Source organism: Anguilla anguilla, chromosome 7 (assembly GCF_013347855.1).
Source record: "Anguilla anguilla isolate fAngAng1 chromosome 7, fAngAng1.pri, whole genome shotgun sequence".
Taxonomy (NCBI): Eukaryota; Metazoa; Chordata; class Actinopteri; order Anguilliformes; family Anguillidae; genus Anguilla; species Anguilla anguilla.
In genome coordinates, this window is record NC_049207.1 from 54509937 (window position 1) to 54529987 (window position 20051).

The 20051-nt window shown below is 41.0% G+C and overlaps 2 protein-coding genes across 3 annotated transcripts in view; both read left to right on the forward strand.

The window, feature by feature from the left end:
- Window positions 1-5219, forward strand: part of LOC118232585 (sodium/hydrogen exchanger 9B2) — a 7668-nt gene extending 2449 nt beyond the window's left edge. The window contains exons 3-11 of the mRNA XM_035427646.1: window positions 1-94; window positions 385-512; window positions 855-1030; window positions 1912-2018; window positions 2606-2755; window positions 3167-3275; window positions 4009-4145; window positions 4543-4744; window positions 5140-5219. The exon at window positions 1-94 is cut by the window's left edge and continues 49 nt beyond it. Of these exons, the coding sequence (XP_035283537.1) occupies window positions 1-94; window positions 385-512; window positions 855-1030; window positions 1912-2018; window positions 2606-2755; window positions 3167-3275; window positions 4009-4145; window positions 4543-4744; window positions 5140-5219 (1183 nt within the window). The remainder of the gene's footprint in view (window positions 95-384; window positions 513-854; window positions 1031-1911; window positions 2019-2605; window positions 2756-3166; window positions 3276-4008; window positions 4146-4542; window positions 4745-5139) is intronic.
- A 2076-nt stretch (window positions 5220-7295) lies between these two features.
- Window positions 7296-19779, forward strand: LOC118231160 (sodium/hydrogen exchanger 9B2-like). Of its 2 annotated transcripts, none has more exons than XM_035424714.1 (12): window positions 7296-7522; window positions 9013-9188; window positions 9486-9656; window positions 10458-10600; window positions 10913-11040; window positions 11271-11446; window positions 12228-12334; window positions 12656-12805; window positions 13297-13405; window positions 14841-14977; window positions 15661-15862; window positions 18648-19779. In XM_035424714.1, exons 2-12 carry the CDS (start codon window positions 9095-9097, stop codon window positions 18716-18718), a joined length of 1488 nt encoding a protein of 495 aa, XP_035280605.1. In that variant the 5' UTR covers window positions 7296-7522; window positions 9013-9094; the 3' UTR covers window positions 18719-19779. The 2 variants fall into 2 exon arrangements, with proteins under 2 accessions (XP_035280605.1, XP_035280607.1); XM_035424716.1 differs by having other exon boundaries at window positions 15661-15844.
- The last annotated feature ends 272 nt before the right edge of the window (window positions 19780-20051 follow it).

The window sequence follows — 20051 nt, forward strand, 5'->3', positions numbered from 1 at the left end:
CGCCGTCCACATTGATGTCCGATGGTCGTCGGCCCTGCGGAACATCGCCCTCGCCATCATCCTGACCAGAGCTGGACTGGGCCTCAACGCCTCGGTACCATGCGCGCTTTTATCAGTGGAGCATCTTGATTGCGTTTCCACTATCTTTACTGTACATGCGCGCAATAGCATTTATATCAAACGATGCATAGCCGACATCAGTATACACCAGATATGAGGTTCATCAAAGTGTCTGTCGAATCTGTCTGTAAAATCCAAGGCTAATGTCGGCTCATTTTAACGGAATACTGCAGTTAAAATTTCCACTTGTGGTAGCCTGGAGACTTACGCGTGTCTTGCTCATGACGTGGAGCTCGTAGGAACTGAGCCTTTTTTCTCCCACAGGCTCTGAAGAAGCTGAAAGCCGTCTGTCTGCGCGTGGCGGTCGGGCCGTGCTCCTTAGAAGCCTGCACCGTGGCGGTTCTGTCCCACCTCATGATGGGCCTCCCCTGGATCTGGAGCTTCATCCTCGGGTAAACAGAGGGTCTTTTTGAAGGAAATTAGAAGCAATGTGTTTAAATACATGTATGACTGCGCTGCGCTGTTGCCAGGTGGAAATAATATTCAGGAACGTCTGTTATGACACATTATTTTCCATGTGAGCACATATGACAAATAACCATAAGTAGAATTATATATTTTTTAACGTAGAACATCCTAGTGCTGGTTTGGACAATGCAATTCATGCTAGAACATCACATTTCTAGGAAAAAGACTCTCTTGGGTGCAACATAAATGCTAGCAAGCACTGGGAGCCATAATGTTCATCTAGAACAGCATCATTTTGACAGAGCTCAGCATGTCCTGTCCTCCAGGTTTGTGCTGAGCGCAGTGTCCCCTGCCGTGGTGGTCCCCTCCATGCTTCTCCTGCAGAAGGACGGGTACGGGGTGGACAAGGGCATCCCTACCCTGCTAATGGCTGCCGGGAGCTTCGACGACATCCTGGCCATTACCGGCTTCGCCACCTGCCTGGGGATGGCATTTGCCACAGGTAATGCTGTCGTTCTTCTTCTTCTTCTTCTTCTTCTTCTTCTTCTTATTCTTCTCCCTCTTCATCTTCTTCCACTTATTATTCTTTTTCTTCTTATGATTATTAATGCAAAATGGTTGAACTTCCTATAATTCACTGTGGTGCACTATTCTCTAAGTACGCCCTCTAGTGGCAGTACGAATAGAAAGTCAGTAAATTGCAATCTAGACATAAAGATGAACTGTTAAAATAATGGAGGAACAGCCAACTGATATAATTTACACTGGTTTTAAAATGTACTGCTTTAAATAATGTAATTCCATCCTTAGACACCCATGTTAAACTTGACATATAAAGGACAAAAATAAGACGTCACAATCGACGTGAATTCCCATGTAACGTATTACTGTTAAGACGCATTAATGACAGTTTTGTTTCACTAAATGTAAATAGGAATATTAGTAAAAAGAACAGGGTGAGTCTGATAAAGTTAATGCAATGTACATAAATCATCCAAGTTCCTCTTTTATATATATGGCTCTACTGTAGACAGTGACTACGTGATGTGCAGTCTTGTTGAACTTGTCAGATTGAAAATTATTTGCCTCCAGGAAGATTGTTGTCATATTTATATTACTGTCTGTACTTACTGTGTAATGAATCCCATGTTCATCAGTCCATCCGTCCAGTTCATTCAGTCATTCATTTAGTGCAGCTACTGTAAAGGACAAAATCAGTAATGTTAAGCTTAAGTGTCATGCCACTACGATGTACTACAAAGTTAATTAGAAACATTCATACCATAAAGAGGATTCAATAAGCTTTCATGCAGCATGTGAACTTATATTAGAATTCCCCTCATGTGCTTTTTTCTTGTGAAATGAGTACTTTTTTTCGCACAGGGTCCACCTGGTATAACCTGGGAAAGGGCATTCTGGAGGTGGTCGGGGGGATGGCTGCAGGGGCAGTCCTCGGGATATTTATGAGATTCTTCCCCAGTAAAGACCAAGTAAGAGAATAATCAATCAATCAATCAATCAATCAACCAGTCACTCTGTCAATCACTAATAGTGCTGGTATGACCTGTAACACGTTAGATCTGCCACGGATCTAACAATGAAAGTGAGAAAGATACTCCCTTGCATGTCTCCTTTATCTTGTTTACATAAAGTGTGAAGATTTTTAAACCGATTGTCACAAAGTGAATCGAGGTATTCCTTGTCCTGATTGCTATGCAATAAAATTCAAATATGCTTTTTATGGATTCTTTTCATGGCTCTCTCTCTAACAATAATAATAGTAAACGTATTCGCAAGAAAGAAACAATTAACGTTAATTAAGGTGTGAAGAACATAACAAAAAATGCATTACATTTATTCTGATATAAACAAATATGTATAGTACCAGTTTTAAAAAAAGACTAATTATAGAAAATGATCTTTTTAAACAAAAAAAAAAAGAAAAAATATATTACATTTATTCTGATATCAACAAATATGTATAGTACCGGTTTAAAAAAAAAAGACTAATTATAGAAAATGACCTTTTTAAACAAAAAAACCAAAACATAAATATGTTTTTTCTCTCTCTCTCTAGGAAGACCTGGTGATGAAAAGGTGCGGGCTGCTCCTGGGCCTGTCTATCTTCGCCGTGTTCGGAAGCCGCGTTGCTGGTCTCTCCGGGGCGGGGGGGCTGTCCACCCTGGTAATGGCCTTCCTAGCGGGCCTGGCCTGGGGAGAGTTAAAGGTCAGTCAGTCTTTTTCAGCAGGATGCGGGATTCACTGTCATAATTCTGAGGCAATATTTCCTTTGGTTTGGTCTAGTCGGACTTCTTCAGGGGCGGGAGAGGAAAGGCGTATATGTTTCTGGCTTTCAACTTCTGCTCTTATTTATTATACCAGTCCTGTGTTCCAACTGAAACATCATTATTGTTGTATAATCTATGGTTAAACTAGCATAAGGGTGTTCAGCTAATTAGCTAAGTTGGCCTGTCTGTAATTGGTGGCAATGAAAATGTGCATACACACTGGCCCTGCTGGAAAAAATTCCCCGCCCCTTGGTTTTGAAAGGTCTTACAGAGTCCTTCTCTCAAAACCAATGAATAAAACGGAAACGTAGTGTAGCCCTTCTCCCCATGCCTGTTATTGGCCTTCTCAGGCTCCTGTGGCAGCGGTCGTTGGGTTATCCTGGGAAATCTTCCAGCCGCTGCTCTTCGGCCTTATCGGAGCTGAAATCACAGTGTCCACACTGGACCCCAGTACCGTGTGTGAGTACCCATAAACCCCCAAAAATTTTACATTGTTCCATATGACCTGTTATGAAAACACACATAATTATTTTAATAAATAAACTTTTATATTATTTTAACATTCAGTCACTTGAGTTAAAATGGATGCATATGGTGTATATGGCCTTTAAATGGTGTCTTGATAGCTAAGCACCATGCATTCTAACTTCATAATGTATGGAGCTTTCTGAATCTCTCATTATACATTTTCTTTTTTTTTTTTACTTTATTCATTTTCCTTTTTTTTATTCTTGAAAAAATATATGTGATTTAAATAAATAAATACTAACAGTGACTTTGAGCCACAATCATGCTTTTTAAACTTACTTTCATATTAATGTTCTTGATGTGGTTCCAGCAATATACTGCTTATATCAATGATCTCAGATATAAATAATATATGTTATTAATGACTGTATTGTAATGTAAATACTGTATATTGTAGATGGTCAGACAGCATTTGAAAAGGTGAATAAATGGGTTTCTCTTTTATAGGATGGGTGTATTCTTTTTATATCTCTCCTTTAATGATTATAGACTTCGGTGTAATTTCGTAGTCTAAAGTCTGAGTCTTTAAGGATTTATAATACAGTTGTAATATGCTTTCTTGAGCCCCAATAACCATACCATATTCCACAAATAGCCACAGTAATCAGTAGCCTCAGTACAGTAGCCTCAGCATGATTGCTTGTCCTGCATCCTTCTCTCTCAGGGCTGGGTCTGGCTGCTCTGGGCATTGGCTTGGTCGTGCGCATTCTCTTCACCTACTGCATGGTACTGTTTGCAGGATTTAATTTAAAGGAGAAAATCTTCATCGCCCTGGCTTGGCTGCCTAAGGCCACTGTACAGGTACAAGCTGTTGAAATACGCTGCCCACTTTATTCATCTGTATCACACACATAAAAAATAAGTAAACAACCTGGGTGGAAGGGGGGTATATAAAAACAGCAATAAAAAAAAAATAAAATAGAAATGAAAACATTAAGACATAATGAATGAATCAAACATTAATACTCAATGAAAAGCCCCAGAACATAACTGACTTGGGTATACTGTTTAGTGCTTTTAAATACTATGGGATAGCCAGTGATGACATTCACCTGACCTTCTCATTATAAAAAAAACTGCCACTGATGTTAAATTCTGTCCTCTAGTTATAAAGGCTCATGACTTCTTCTGAACGTGGGTAATGTCCCATGGCCAGTTTGGTTTGGGACATTTACAGTAGGTGACGCTCTTTGTCCAGGCAGCCATAGGATCGACAGCGCTGGACATGGCCCGGAGCAAAGGGGACCCCGTCCTGGAGAAGTACGGCATGACCGTGCTAACGGTGGCGGTCCTGGCCATACTGGTGACCGCGCCCATCGGGGCCCTGGGCATCGGGCTGGCGGGGCCCAGACTGCTGCAGAAGCACAAAGACCCCGCCTCGGGGAGCGCCCAGACCGAGGGTGAGCAGCCACGCCCAGTCACCTCCTCACTCGCAAGCTCTCACGGTATCCCAGACCAAAAAGCTGCTATGTTTTAAACTGACAGTAAGAATGCTGACAAAAAAGGGTGGAACTTTTAAAAATATCACAGAAGCAATTTCCAACCCGCAAATTTGCTAAATCCTACTGCAGGCTCAACCTGCCAAAATGTAAATGTTACTTGGGTACTGTACATGTAATTGTACACTACTATTTCGTTTTTTCACCATATTTATTCAATTCATCCAAGCTGAGAAGGGTATTATAGCCATCAGCATGGAAAAATGTAGTGCTTAAAGAAATTCTACTTCTTCGTTGTTGTTTTCTTAGTCCTAAAGTGCTTAGTACTTAGGCACTTTTTTCTGTTTAAAAAGCAGGTAGAGCAGCAGGAGTGGTGTTGGAGTCGGGGCCTGAGCCTGTCACAGAGCCCTCCGTCACACGCGAGAGCTCGATATAGCCCCGGGGAAAAGCAGCGGATGGCGGACGTCGGGCGCTGAGCGGCCTGAGGAGCTGAAGCGCGACGCTAAGTACAGCCCTCAGACGGGGGGGGGGACCCGCGGCGTTTTCCACTGGCTTTTATGCATCACCACCCCCTGACTCCTGCTTCCTCTAATCCAACGGCCGCTCTTTTATTCTGCGCACAGTGCCGGTTACACCACCCCCCCCCCCCCCCCCCCCCGCTGGAATTTGCTGCCGTTTGTATTGAATCACAGCTGGGTTTCCATTTAACGAGAGGGAAGCCAGGTCTGGGGGAACGGCCACAGGTCTGTCCCTACCTGCAACGTGTGATTGAGTTCCATTAATAACTGTAAAAACAATGTGTTTTTTTTTTTTTTGTTGTTGTCGTTTGTTTTTTTGTATGTTGCTTTTGTTATGATGAATGACAGTTTAGCCTCAGGAAATTGAAATCATTACACCTTTGTGAAATGTCCTTCCAAAATATTAACAGCTTAAATATAACGAGGCGATTCACGTTGAGCCTGAATGACTGCTGCAATGCTATTTGCTTTCAAAATAGCTTTAGTGCCAATAGGTAATATCTATCCCAGCTTGAGTTTGTGTTTTCAGTTGTGACAATGAGCAAATATAATTGGGCCTCATTCACGAAACAGGTACTATCACATTTGATCGTTGCTGCGTGTAAGAACATTTCAGCATTCATCTATTTTTTTTCTTATCTGTATTTTTTCATGAGTGTTTCCTTGTGCTAATCACATGAACAGTATTGCACATAAAATTTACCATCAGTCAGCATTCATCATTTCATATACCTGGGATACGCACAAAAACAAAGATGTCATACATCCCACATTTGGTTTTTCTCAGGAACAGAAGTAAGAAAACTTTAAGAAAGGTTTTGTGAATGAGGCCCATTGTCTTTATATTTGCACATATTTATCTGTTAGCTAAATGTGCATTAGGCTACATCTTATCTCCACATGGTAGCTTTGCATGAAATTGTTTATGGCAGTAAATAAGTATTTATTGCTAAAATGCTTTATTATTTGTATTTTTATGCTTGTTTTGAGCATTGATGTTTTTTTTTTCTTTTTTGCAATAAATAAGAGTGCCAGTCAGCTACACAAACAAAGTTGACTTGTGCTGAAAAAATTGAGATATTTTCTCTATTTTATGTATTTGCTGCATGAATCCCTACACCAAGTGACAATGATTGTGCTTCGTTTTATAAATTGCAATATATAAATATCTTGCAATATATTTAAATATATAAATGTATCAATGCAAAGGAAAATGTGTTAATCAAACGCTAACAGTGTCCAAGAGGGATCACTGTCCATCTAACTAAAATGTAATCTCAGAGTTGATTAAGCCCCAAACAGTTCACTGTGCGGTTATTATTATATAATATTATATTATCATATTGTATTAAATTATTATACTAACTAATAGTGGTGGCTGGTGATAAATGATACAGTGTTAATATAACCCTATTTATAGAGCATGAAAGGGAATTTTTTGTTGTTGTTGGTTGAGGAGGAAGTGGGTTAAAGGTTTTCAGAGAAGGAAACTGAGAAATTATAAAATTACAATGAAACTAGTGTATGAAAAACATACCCTTCAGTGCAATAAACTTTTTGTGGCCGACAATTCTTTTAAAAAACAAAAACATTTATATTTACGTTTTATTTAACAATTAAATGTCCTGTTTTTCCAATTTTGATGTAAAATCTTATGACTACAGCTTATATGAAAAACTTTATTCAGTTCACTCAGATGGAAAGCAAAATAAAATGTAGATGTTTCAAATGGCTATCTCTGTGATTTAAACTATCATGACACAAACACAAAAAAATTAAATGTATAATACCCCAGTCATTAATGCAACAATACATGTTACTGATAAAATATTTTGCTTGCCAGATATTGTATATGAACTGAGCTTGCTTTCTATCTTATGTCCTGCTACACTGAAAGCACCACAAACACCCCACTGCAATTCATCAATAATTAACTTGCCCTGTAATAAAGGTAAAATGAACGCCTCAGAACTGAACTTTTTGCTTTCTCCATCTCACACTGCGACTCTGTCTATCCGCGACGTACAAATAGAGTGGCCATTCATCTCTGCATTGAAGCTGAAAATGAAGTGCGCTACTGCTGCTCTCGGTACAAAGTTCTTTTACGAACAACTACAGACAATAAAAGTGTGACTAAAGTCCGATGCAGTCAACCGTGTAAGACGGAGAACCTGAGGAAGGATTCGACAATAGAGTAGAAACCACAGAAGAAGGGACGTCTGTGAGTATTGACAGCATTCTGAGAACGTGTGGTTGCCCATCTCATTCTCGGTTGAAATGTCAGGAGCTGGATGAATGTTTAACATGTTGTTTGATTTAGTTACTTTTTTATTGTGGCACAGAGACAAGAGAATGATTTTTACTGTATTATTTGGTCAAGTACGCAAGACTGTTTCACTTCATTTAATTAGTTATTATTTCTAGCAGTCATATTTCATAACACACACTTCTGCACAGACTGATGTACTAGACAACAATACAAATCATTGCAACACTACAAATAGGTCTTTATTTATTTATGTATTCATTCATTCATTCAATCACTTATTTGTTAGGGATGATGCACATTAATCAACATTTAATCAATAGACATTAATCAACATTGTTTCTACAAAAACAAACAGCCTGTCTTTAATAATTCATAATCTCATTTGTCGCCTGTAGAATTAATACACATATCTTGGTCTGTGTACCCATTCTGTGTTGGAAGAGGAAAATATATGATTTATGTGAACTGAGCATGGGGGTGATATGTTGGGAAAAACGCACTGGAATTCTCTGGTCATTTAGCTTTCCTAGTCAATACATTTTGTACATAAGGCCAATATGATTCCTTAATCATAACTTTAAAGTAAAACCTCCGGATGGATAGAAAGAAACTTGTGCTTGATGCATTCTGGATGCATTAGGCACTTCCTGGGCTTTTATCAATGTTTTTTGTGCTTTCCTTGTTTGCTGTCTGTAAATGCATTAATACGACCCAGGCTGTTGCTTTTTGAAAATGACACTGAAGTTAATTTCATTTTACAAAAGTTCTTATTGGCAGGCTTGGTTGCTTTTTTTTTTTTTTTTTTTTTTAATCAATAGACAAGTGCTGGTCATATTTGCACTTTATTTAAAATCAATTTTGCCATTTTGATTTCCTTGATATCTTAGTGTAGAAGAGGCCAGTGGCAGTTTTTGCGCAAAAAATTGTTGTGCTACACACATCATGCTCTGCCTTATTTGTAATACCCCCACCCCAACACCGATCCCCATCGATATGAAACTGTAAGCACTGTCAGGGACTTTGTAGAGAGGGTGGGAAAAATACGGTAATAGTGAAAACACTCCAGAAAAAAGTGTAATGAGAGCCTAGTATTTCCCCTTCAAGCAGAAATACTATACTTGCTTAGAGTTCATTTTTGCTTGCCAAGTGAAATAGTTTTTTCCCCATCGGCAAATTTTGAAATGAGTCATATTGTCTCACCTCATTGTCGATCCATTTGCCTCATTTAGCAAAAAAAGTATAAGATTTTAAGTCTAAATATAAGACAAAAAATACTTGTTAAGATTTACTATTTTTTTGGTTTCTGCAGAGTGCTCCAGAACCAGTCTGTTTACCACCAGACTGGGGACTGCTCTTAAAGCTGAGTTTCCAATAAGCTTTTAAGTCTAAATATAAGACAACAATACTTGTTAAGACTGGCTTATTTTTTTGGGTCACTGCAGAGTGCTCCTGGACCAGTCTGTTTATCACCAGCCTGTGGGCTGCTCTTCAGGCTGAGGTTCCTGCCCTGTATGCCCAGGAAGAATGACCAGCTCCAGGGTCCAAACATGCTGCGACAGGCTAAAGGCCTCCTGCCCTGATCCCCCAACAGGCCTGCTGGCTACCGTCATAACCAAAGGTACCCTCACCCACCGACTGACCATACACCCTACACCCTGAGCCGACCAGAGGAGGATGGGTCCTCCCCTTGACCCTGGTTCCTCTTGAGGTTTCTTCCTGTGTGTTTTGGGTGGGCAAACTGAGCGTCTGTATCTGAGGGTACAAGCTAACGTGTGGCCAGTCTGACTGAAAAAAAATCTGATGCTAGGAGACGAGAAAACAATAATGCAGTGTGCGCCAGGAGTGAAAGTGTAAAACGTCTTCAGGCTGGTTCTAGAGGACATGAGCGTTGTTGACACAGTCGCATTCCTCGCAGTGACGATGGGTGCGGTTCTCTTCGCGGTGGTCTGGTCGGTCACGGAGAAGGAGTGCCTGCCCGGGGGGAACATGTTCGGCATCGTGATGCTGTTCATCTGTGCCGTGTGCGGGGGGAAGCTGGTGGGGCTGATCCAGTTCCCCACACTGCCCCCCTTCCCTCCCCTCCTCGGTAAGAGCTGCACCCTGCAGAGAAATAAAACTCCTGTTAAATGGTAAATGGTAAATGATTTAACTGCCTTGTCCTTGACTGAAGCCCTCAGAGCAGGTCTTTTATAGCATTTCCAACATTTATTTGCAGCACATTGTTTTTCTTAATAAATTATGTTTTATTTAGTGCTAGATTAGATTCCTCAGTATGAAGTTCTAAATTAGTGTGACTGAGTGTGGATGCTTTTCCCATTTCCGCATTGTGTCTGGTTATTGCACTTTTAAGTGAAAAAGAATATTGTATTTATTTATTTATTTATTTATTTAACACAATATATGTGTCTTGGGTTATTTTATTTTTTATTGAATGTCCCTTGTAGTGTAGGTTTCAGCATAATAAACAATATGGTTCTTGAGCTTAAAACTGGAGACTCATGACCAATTTAATTGGCAGTTCCTTGGAGGATATACCTTTTTTATTTTTTTTCCATGACGATCAGAAAGGATAATTATTAGATGATATCTTCATTGTGCTGCTGATGGTTATCGCTGCAGTCCAAAGTCCTACAGGCTGACCTTGAACTAGTACACTTCTGGTGCCATTGCAGTTTATTTATTTATTTATTTATTTATATATTTATTTATTTATTTTTTACCATGTGTTGCTCACATTAGTTTTTAATTTGTTCCTTTGGTTTTCTTCACAAAGTTACACACAGTTATGATTGCAACTGAGCATGTTGAACTTGTTGTTAAATTGCTTTATAGGGAAGTAGAGCGGGTCGTGCAGGTTTAAATCCCGTTTAAATTCCTGCACTGGCAGGAATGCTGTTGACTGGCCTGGTGCTTCGGAACGTCCCCTACGTCACCAACGGCATCTACATCCACCAATCATGGTCGGCCGCGCTGAGGAACATCGCGCTCGCGGTTATCCTGACCAGAGCCGGCCTGGGATTGGACGGCTCGGTGCGTGAGAACGGCAGGAGTATAAATTAGTGGGCTCTTTGCTTTTTTTAGCTGAGCTGCCATCGTAATAAATCTTACAACTATCAACTTAATATGGAACCACAATTTGCGAACATTACACTGTAAAATGTCCAGTGTTAGTTCAACTCTAACAGAGTACACATGAGTCTAACAGGGAAGTTGATTTAACGCTGAACATTTTACCCTGTATAAGGACAGTGTTTAATAGCTGCACTCCATATATAAGTACTGTATATATAAATCCATATATTAGCACATATAAATCCATATATGCTATTTGTTTTAAATCAGGCGCTGAAGAAACTCAAGGCGGTTTGTCTCCGGGTGGCGGCGGGTCCCTGCACTATAGAAGCGTCCACAGTTGCCGTGGTTTCACACTTCCTGATGGGGCTGCCCTGGATGTGGAGCTTCATCCTGGGGTAAAGCGAACAGACTTTCTCCCTTCTCTTACTCTGTCCTTTTCTCCCTTCTCTTTCTCTGTCCATTTCTCCCTTCTCTTTCTCTGTCCATTTCTCCCTTCTCTTGCTCTGTCCCTTTCTCAATCTCTAATATGCAGCAAATAAAAAAAGTGCAGAAACTGTGATGGAGTGAAGGATGCTAATATTTTTTTATTTATGTATTTTGTTTGCTCATGCATCCTGTCCTCCAGGTTTGTGCTGAGCGCAGTGTCCCCTGCCGTGGTGGTCCCCTCCATGCTTCTCCTGCAGAAGGATGGGTACGGGGTGGACAAGGGCATCCCTACCCTGCTAATGGCTGCCGGGAGCTTCGACGACATCCTGGCCATCACCGGCTTCTCCACCTGCCTGGGGATGGCCTTCTCCACAGGTACTGCCGCACAAAGGGAAGTTTGCGGGTGTCTGGAAACAGTTACCTGCTGAGGGGCGGGGAAAGTGGAATCATACATCATACAATGTTAGCCCATCATTCCTTACTGAAAGTCTTGTATATCTTCTTTTTTTTTCCAACAGCAAGAATAGCAGAGTGAATTAGTCTTCTGTCTCCCTCTAGTGGTGAAGTTATGTGACGAAGGCTTGGTGGCAGAGCCGTTCCTGCAGTAGATTCCTGCAGTTGTGGTTTACGTGCAGAGGGACTAAAATAGTAGAAACACTGATATACGTATGTTTGTGTACCAGGTACTCCAGTGGCCTGGGTCAGGTACATATACAGTACATATGCATATAACATATATAGTTCTTTAAATATTTTGTACACATTAACTTTTTTATGATTGCTTTTTTATGATCGCGGTGCGTTCTAATGAAACATAATAAACTGAATAGGACTACTACAAACCGTGTTTCTACTCCGTCACGCTACAATATCATACGCTAGTAAGCTGAATATAAAGCTTCATACCACTGTCTGTGGGACAGAAGATTGTTGTCGTATCTTCATTTAGCACCTCCCAAAACAATGGTGTCACTGATCAGACGTCAGACGTCCCATTTCAGATACGTTACTGGTTAGAACGTCTGTTGTTGACGCTGTGAGTGACAGATGAAGTCAGAGTCTTGACTTCACATGACTGAACAATCCCTCTCGCTTCACTGGCATAAGATCCCCACTCAGGTGACCCACTCAGGTGACGTATGGGCGTGTCTCACAGGGTCCACCTGGTACAACCTGGGAAAGGGGGTCCTGGAGGTGATCGGGGGAATGATCGCAGGGATGGTCCTCGGGTTTCTCATCAAATTCTTTCCCAGTCAAGACGAAGTAAGACGAAGTTTCTACTTTGGCAATGTTCTGCTTTCTAATGATTATGTGTCTGTGTTTCATTACCTTCTCAATAACATTGTGCAAGAATGTGTGCATTTTGAATATTATACTTGTGCGCATACATTGTTTATGCAACTAACTTCATGAAATTAATACTTAAGTTTGTGTACCTGACTGAATAATTGTGTTTATGCCACACTTTCTCTCTCTCTCACTCTTCCTCTCATCCCCCCCTCTCTCCCTCTCTCTCTCACCCCCCTCCCTCTCCCCCTCTCTCTCACTCCCCCCCCCCCCCCCCCCCCCCCCCTCTCTCTTTAGAAACACGTACTGAGGAAGCGATGCTTCCTGCTCCTTGGCCTGTCTGTGTTTGCTGTGTTCGTGAGTCACATTGCCAATTTCTCCGGCGCGGGTGGACTGTGCGCCTTGGTAATGTCCTTCATGGCGGGACTAGCCTGGGGCGGGGCAAAGGTTGGTCAGTTATTCAGTCCCTATGATATGGTGTCTGTGTCTCATTCTCTCAGTCACCATTCTATTGCGTCTCTCACCAAAATGCCTCCAGGCAATTTTACCTGTATGTTTCCTGTATAACACCTGCATGTTTATGAATCTGTCAGCCACTAACCCTGTTTCTGGAGATCTACCATACTGTAGGTTTTCACTTCAACCCTAATTTGGCACACCTGAGTCTACTAATTAGCAGCTCAACAAGATCTCTCGCTGTTGAACGAGATGTGCTTTGTTAGGTTTGGAATGAAAACCTACAGGATGGCAGATCTCCAGGAACAGGGTTGGTTAACACTGGTTTAGCCAAATAAATTGCTGGATGATAGAATGGCCAAACTGGGAAAATAAAATTGGGAACAGTGGCAGGGCTTCGGGGAACACTGTACACGATTCGCTGAGGAGCCACAGCTATATGAGGTCATCCAAGGCACTATATATGGTCCCAAACTTCTCAGGCTCCTGTGGCAGCGGTCGTTGGGTTATCCTGGGAAATCTTCCAGCCGCTGCTCTTTGGGCTGATCGGAGCTGAAATCACAGTGTCTACACTGGAGCTCAGTACGGTGGGTGAGTACTCACACGCCCCACAGCCAGCCGCGACCGTCCAATCATCTACAGAGTACATAGATCACATGACTCAAACGACCACCCAGGTGAGACTTAAATAGAGTGAGTAAGTGAAGTAAGCGAGAGATGTGAAGTTGAGCTGCTGTACCCGTTTTAATACTGTGTGTACTGAGAAGACCTCTGTATGTTTAGGGAGTAGAGGAGGGGCGGGGAACAGAGAGGAGAGGTATTTTTGTGGGACGGAAGACAGCTAGCCTTCCAGGGAGTTTCATAAGCGATTGCTAAGCAGTGCTGTATTGTAAGTTATAGTAATAGCCCAGGGAATAAACAAGTTAAAGGCAGAGGCCTTGTGTTGGACTGGCTGTATTCAGACATCTGCCTACGCCACAGAAACACAGAAATATGTGACAATTAATATCTTGCTTCATGCTTTGGGTAATAGACACTATATACAGTATAGTGTTTATTGTACAACGATTGCCATAACACATGATGTGTAATTCTGCAGACAGCTTTTGTGACATTTCATAGCTTTGTACAATAAAGGCCAAACAACAAATAATATTCTGGCTCAACCTCGCCATTCTGCCAAGGTGCAAGAAATAAAAAGACAAATTGCTGAATGAAAGAGTTCAGCCACCCTTAAAGAGAAAAAAGGAACTGCATTTGAGCCGTTAGCTTTCACTGAAGCAATGTTGGTAAGGAAAAAAAAGTTGCTGCAGTCCTCTTCTCCTTTACATTAGTAGTGTGGGTAGCCTTGTACTTATGGTAATAAAAAAAAGCTGGCAGCACTATACATTTTATTTGTTTACCTAATGCCCTACCCAGGGATGATTGCCAAGCTTGCATTTGATATATGATCCACTAATGCAGCTGTAGAATTCCTGAAGCAGCGCAGGTGGACTACCGTGCTTAAAGGTGCCCTACAGCCCTGCCCCAACTGGGAAATGCACTTCACAATGCAATAGCCCTACCCCACCTGGGTACCGCACCTGCAACCTTACAATGACTAATTCATTCTTCACTTCACTTCACTCTGTGTGCAGTGTATCACTGTCCTTGTGCAAATTATTATAATAAGAATGTTTTGAGAATAAAATTGAGAATTCAGTGAGGATTTCGGAAAATTCAGAAATCCCTAGATTTTGGAATTAATTTTCAATGTGTCCATTGACATTTGACAAAATATTTTTTATTGACATTTAGCTGGGTGATATAGTCAGTAAATATGCTTTATTTATTTTGCCTCACCTGCACAGCTTTTAAAAGCCAGGATATTGAATGCAGTGATGAAGGTTGACGTGATTAAAAATGGCCTTGCACGTTTGTGTTAAAACAATATTATAGCAGCTCGCTGTGCAGTGTGGCACGCTGTATTCTTCCGGATGCTTGTTGTTCGCCTGGAACAAAATCCGAATGTACCCTCGTTTCTCAGGGCTGGGTATGGCTGCTATAACCATTGGCTTGGCTGTGCGCGTTCTCTTCACCTACTGCATGGTACTGTTTGCCGGATTTAACGTAAAGGAGAAAGTGTTCGTCACCCTGGCTTGGCTCCCAAAAGCAACTGTGCAGGTAACATTAAGCGCTATCACGCCAGAATGCAAGATGTCCATCTGTATTTCTTTTACACAGAGAACATACTAAATTAATCGGGCGGTAAGCTAATGAGATAAAATCAAATGCATACATTTCTATTTATTTGTAAAGTGTTTTCCTGTTAAACTGTGATTCATTCGTTCCTCCCACACTTGTGAATATCGCCTGGCTTTATTCAACAGAAATTAATTATTACCAGAATTTGGATGTTACCCATATCAGGTGCCACAATGCACGCAGAGCAACAAAAAATAATTTCCATACGCAAAGCACCAGATAGGCCCCTTAGAAAGAGTTACTAACCCAAAGATATAACCATGAAATCCTGTCTTCGTTGTGTTCTGCATTCTCAAGCCAGATATGCTAAAAACAATGCATAAAGTGTCATTTTTAAATGCACCTCCATGTCTAGTCGAGGATGACACATTTCGTGTTACTTTCAGCAGATTCTGTCTCCCATTGTAACGCTTTGTATATTTGTAATACAAAAGTAGTGACTTATGCACAAAATCTTTCGAAAGTAACACAAGGTACTAACACAAGAAGTGTTTTTTTGTATATTAACACATGCTTTCTGGGAGTTCCAGTGGCTTGGTTTTTTATTTTTATCCATTTATTATTATTATTTTTTGTGGGTTTGATCTTCCATTTTGGTTCAGGCTGCCATTGGCTCCAAGGCGCTGGACATGGCCCGGAGCAAAGGGGACCCCGTCCTGGAGAAGTACGGCATGACGGTGCTAACGGTGGCGGTCCTGGCCATACTGGTGACGGCGCCCATCGGGGCCCTGAGCATCGGGCTGGCGGGGCCCAGACTGCTGCAGAAGCGCGCAGACCCCGCCGCAGGTAAACTGGAAGGAGAGGGTGAGCAGCTACGCCCTATTCCCTGTCAATCAGAAACTCCATCAAGCGAGGGGAGTGAGTTTATTGTATAGCCACATTAACCCCTTCACGCGAATGCCAAATCTGCCCAATCCATGCCCACTTAGGGGGTACCCTATTTAAAGCTTCGTAACTCCAGGTGCGCGTATCACAGAGACTTGAAAAATGGCTTAAACGAAGCAAGGCATGCGTACAATTTACAGTATTAACTTAGATTCGTTTATTTTTATAATTTATGAAGTGCCACAAATGCAATTGTCGTGGCAAAAATGAAGTTCATTTTTACTTTGCAATGAAGTACTGAGAGATACCATATATAAAACAGGTTAAATTATGCATGTCCTGGATTCAAATTCCTTGACCACAAGTGTGCAATATCTAAGGGTGATATGGAGAACCACTAAAGATCTATTAAGCAAAATGAAAGCAGAGTACCGTGGTGTCCGTTAGTGTCTCCAAATCTATCAAAAATGTTTAAATTGTGCATTTCTGTAAATCATAACATAATCAATATTTCGCCTACAAATCAACTATTTTGTCTTAAGAAACTAACTTTTGCATCACTTTCAAATGGGAATAACTATCTTTCCATCAGTACAGGGGCCAAGATATCTCGAGATTCAAAAATGAATAAAATGCCTTTTGTCTATTATAATACATGTAAATTTGCCCCTTAAGATTTAACATTAATATCAGATTTAAAATAATGCTAAAATATTGACACACTGTAGCACACATACCTAAATGTGTAATCATTAACTCTCGTATGTTTTTCTGTGCTCTACAGTATGTAATTTTTCTTGCATGGGGATGGGACGACATTAAAACAATATTCCACCGTTCACCGAACAGTTTTGTCGATGTTCCAGCTTCATATAAATTTGGTGCATGAAACATAAGCATGACTGAGCTACCAACAAACACTTACACTACAGTGTGAAATATCCTCCTTAAAAAATAGCGCAAACCTATTTAAAGACACTCAACTAAAAAAAAAATAATTAAAAAAACGTATGTAACCGAAATATTTTGAACAGTAACACTTAGACATCAAGGATGAAATCTTATCTGTGTTCATAGGCATTCACCTCCTCCAGAGAACCAATGCTGCCGTTCTCCTCTTCTGACTTAGTCCAGAAAACAATATCAGCTAGGTCTATTAGCAACACATGACTTAGCCATGTTCTCAAGAATAATAACATTTTCCAAAAAATGATGGAACTCAACGATTACGATGACGGGTGCATGTCTTTTACTGTTACCACAGGGTGAATGCGTAAGGCAGCACTGATGTGGCAAAACTTTTGGTAATGCTGAGCTATGTATATTAGTGTGTGTTTCAGTATATATAGTATATTTCACATGCGGATTGTCCAAGATGATATATGCCCACTCAATCTTGAAAGGGACATCTCTATGCATAAAACCAATGGTAAGGTTGTATATTTATTCCATATTTAGTCGCAGATATTGACAATATTTAACTATTCAGTGAGCAGCAGTTTTCATGGCTGTACTGATATACCTTTGGGCTATTGTTGGCTTTATCTTGTTGCTATGATGGAATACAAGCTTTGTATTGGTGAAAACATATTTTCTTGACCTCTCAGATAGATGCTATTGTCCAGTGTGTCACACTTGGGGTGTATAGTTTCAGATGATACTGTAGGAAGGGGGTGCTTGTGAAATGGATGACCTATGCTACAATGGTGGCACCTAGAAAGGCTGTATTTAATATAGTTGTCCTGTATTGTCTTCTAATAAAGGTAGAATTCAGAGCTTGTTGTCGCCACTTATAGTTTGATTAAAGGGGCATTGAATGTCTGAGTTTAGCAATCTTATGTTGCCGCCATTCTGGCCACTAGGGGGCTTGTGCACAGAGGTTGAAAAAAGGAACAATAAACATTAACGAGTGCCTGGACCATAGACTGTAGAAAAATATGGACAAAGTCACTGTGATGTCACCCATTGACTTTCCATGGGTTTGGCAAAAAAGCATTTTTGAAGCCCGGGAAGTGTAGTTTGTGGGTGCTGCCATGTTGTACAAATTGGAGCCGGAGACTGAGCAGTAGGGACATGAAGTCCGGTCATCCACTAAGCGTGTGAGATACAGTGACTCGGTAGTGATGCAAACTGTCCCTGATTCGTCCACATATTACTGTCTTGTCCAAATAGCACAATAACTTAACAAATCGGCATATAGGGAGACATTAGACAAAGAAAAAACAGCTATTGCGACTACTTTTCCTTGTGGAAAAAATTTTTTGGCTTCATATTTTAACCATATTGTTACCATTTACTTACATTAAAACGGGTGGCTGAAACACCTATACTGGAGCCAAGCACAGTTTTGTTCACTTGGCCTGGACCCAGTTAAACTTGGTATTTTTGCATTGTCTCCCAAAATGGAATTATGATGTCTTTGTGGCTTAGCTTATGATGTCTCTATCATCTGCTATAGTTAAGTAACTTTGCTTGGATGTGAAGCTAATATATTTTCTCTGAGGATGTGTTGACAATTGTGACTTAGTAATTATCAACCATTTATTCAGTTCTGCTCTGAAACTGAATATGTGTTGTTGTTGTACTTCTATATAATGTGAGTTTAGTGCAAGTATAATGCATGAAGGCCTAGATTAGACATACTGCATGAATAGAAGTTCTACTCTCAAGTTTCTAGCCCATTACCTGTTGCAACTTAAACTTAATGTATCACTCTTTGTTCTATCACATCGATAAATAAACATATATTTTTTTACTATTAAAGGTAATCCTGAAAGCAGTAACGATTTGGTGTTCATGACGGAAGCATCTGTAACTTATGAGAGTAAGTTGTGATGCCGAAGACTCCACAGTGAAGACCTCACAATGAAGACTCCACAGTGGAGACCCCACAGTGAAGACCCCATAGTGAAGACCTCACAATGAAGACTCCACAGTGGAGACCTCACAGTGAAGACCTCACAATGAAGACTCCACAGTGGAGACCCCACAGTGAAGACCCCATAGTGAAGACCTCACAATGAAGACTCCACAGTGAAGACCCCACAGTGAAGACCCTACAGTGAAGACCACACAATGAAGACTCCACAATGAAGACCCCACAGTGAAGATCCTACAGTGAAGACCGCACAATGAAGACTCCACAGTGAAGACACCACAGTGACGACACCACAGTGAAGAACCCTATAGTGAAGACCTCATACCCACAGTGTAGACCCCACGGTAAAGACCCTAAAGTGAAGACCTTGCAGTGAAGAACCCTATAGTGAAGACCTTCCAGTGAAGGAAAGTATAGTGAAGACCCCACACCCACAGTGAAGACCCTACAGTAAAGACCCTAAAGTGAAGACCCCACAGTGTAGAATCTACAGTAAAGACCCTACAGTGAAGACCCCACAGTCAAAACCCAACAGTGAAGACCACACAGTGTAGATCCTACAGTGAAGACCCCGCAGTGTAGAACCCAACAGTGAACACCTCACAGATAAGATGCCACAGCGTAGACCCACAGTGAAGACCTCACAGCAAAGACCCCCCAGTGATGGCCCCACAATGGAGACCCCACAGTGTAGACACTACAGTGAAGACCCCGCACCCACAGTGTAGACCCCACAGTAAAGACCTCACAGTAAAAACCTCACAGAGTAGACCACACAGAAAAGACCTCACAGTAAAGACCTCACAGAAAAGACCTTACAGTAAAGACTCTCAGTGTAGACCAAACCGTAAAGACCTTACAGTAAAGACTCTCAGTGTAGGCCACACAGTAAAGACTAAAAAGTGAAGACCTCCGAGTCAGACGTAGACAGAAAGGTGACCTGAGGGACGACAAGGACTTGCCGAAAACAACGACTATCAAAGCAGTTTTGTGTATTAAAAATGTATTATTTGCAATATTCATGCTGATCATATATCATGACTAAACTTCATCACACATTGGTAGCTAGAGAATGGATGATATCATAGAAAGAATGACACAAATGCATTTAATGTACACACACACCATTTAAACAAGTAGAGTTGATTTTCTATGAAAAAGCATTACCATTCATGCAGCAGTCATTATTATTATTATTATTATTGTGATTGTTAGTAGTATTAGCAGTAGTAGTAGTATCTTTTTTATGAACAATACTACAGTGAAGTTTGTATATATTTTTTGCTTATC

Bases quoted from the DNA above. Each gene is read 5' to 3' on its own strand.
- LOC118231160 (XM_035424714.1), top strand. From the start codon at position 9,095: ATGACCAGCTCCAGGGTCCAAACATGCTGCGACAGGCTAAAGGCCTCC. The intron at 9,657-10,457 runs GTAAGAGCTGCA...CTGCACTGGCAG, and splicing joins CCCCTTCCCTCCCCTCCTCG to GAATGCTGTTGACTGGCCTG. The intron at 10,601-10,912 runs GTGCGTGAGAAC...GTTTTAAATCAG, and splicing joins GCCTGGGATTGGACGGCTCG to GCGCTGAAGAAACTCAAGGC.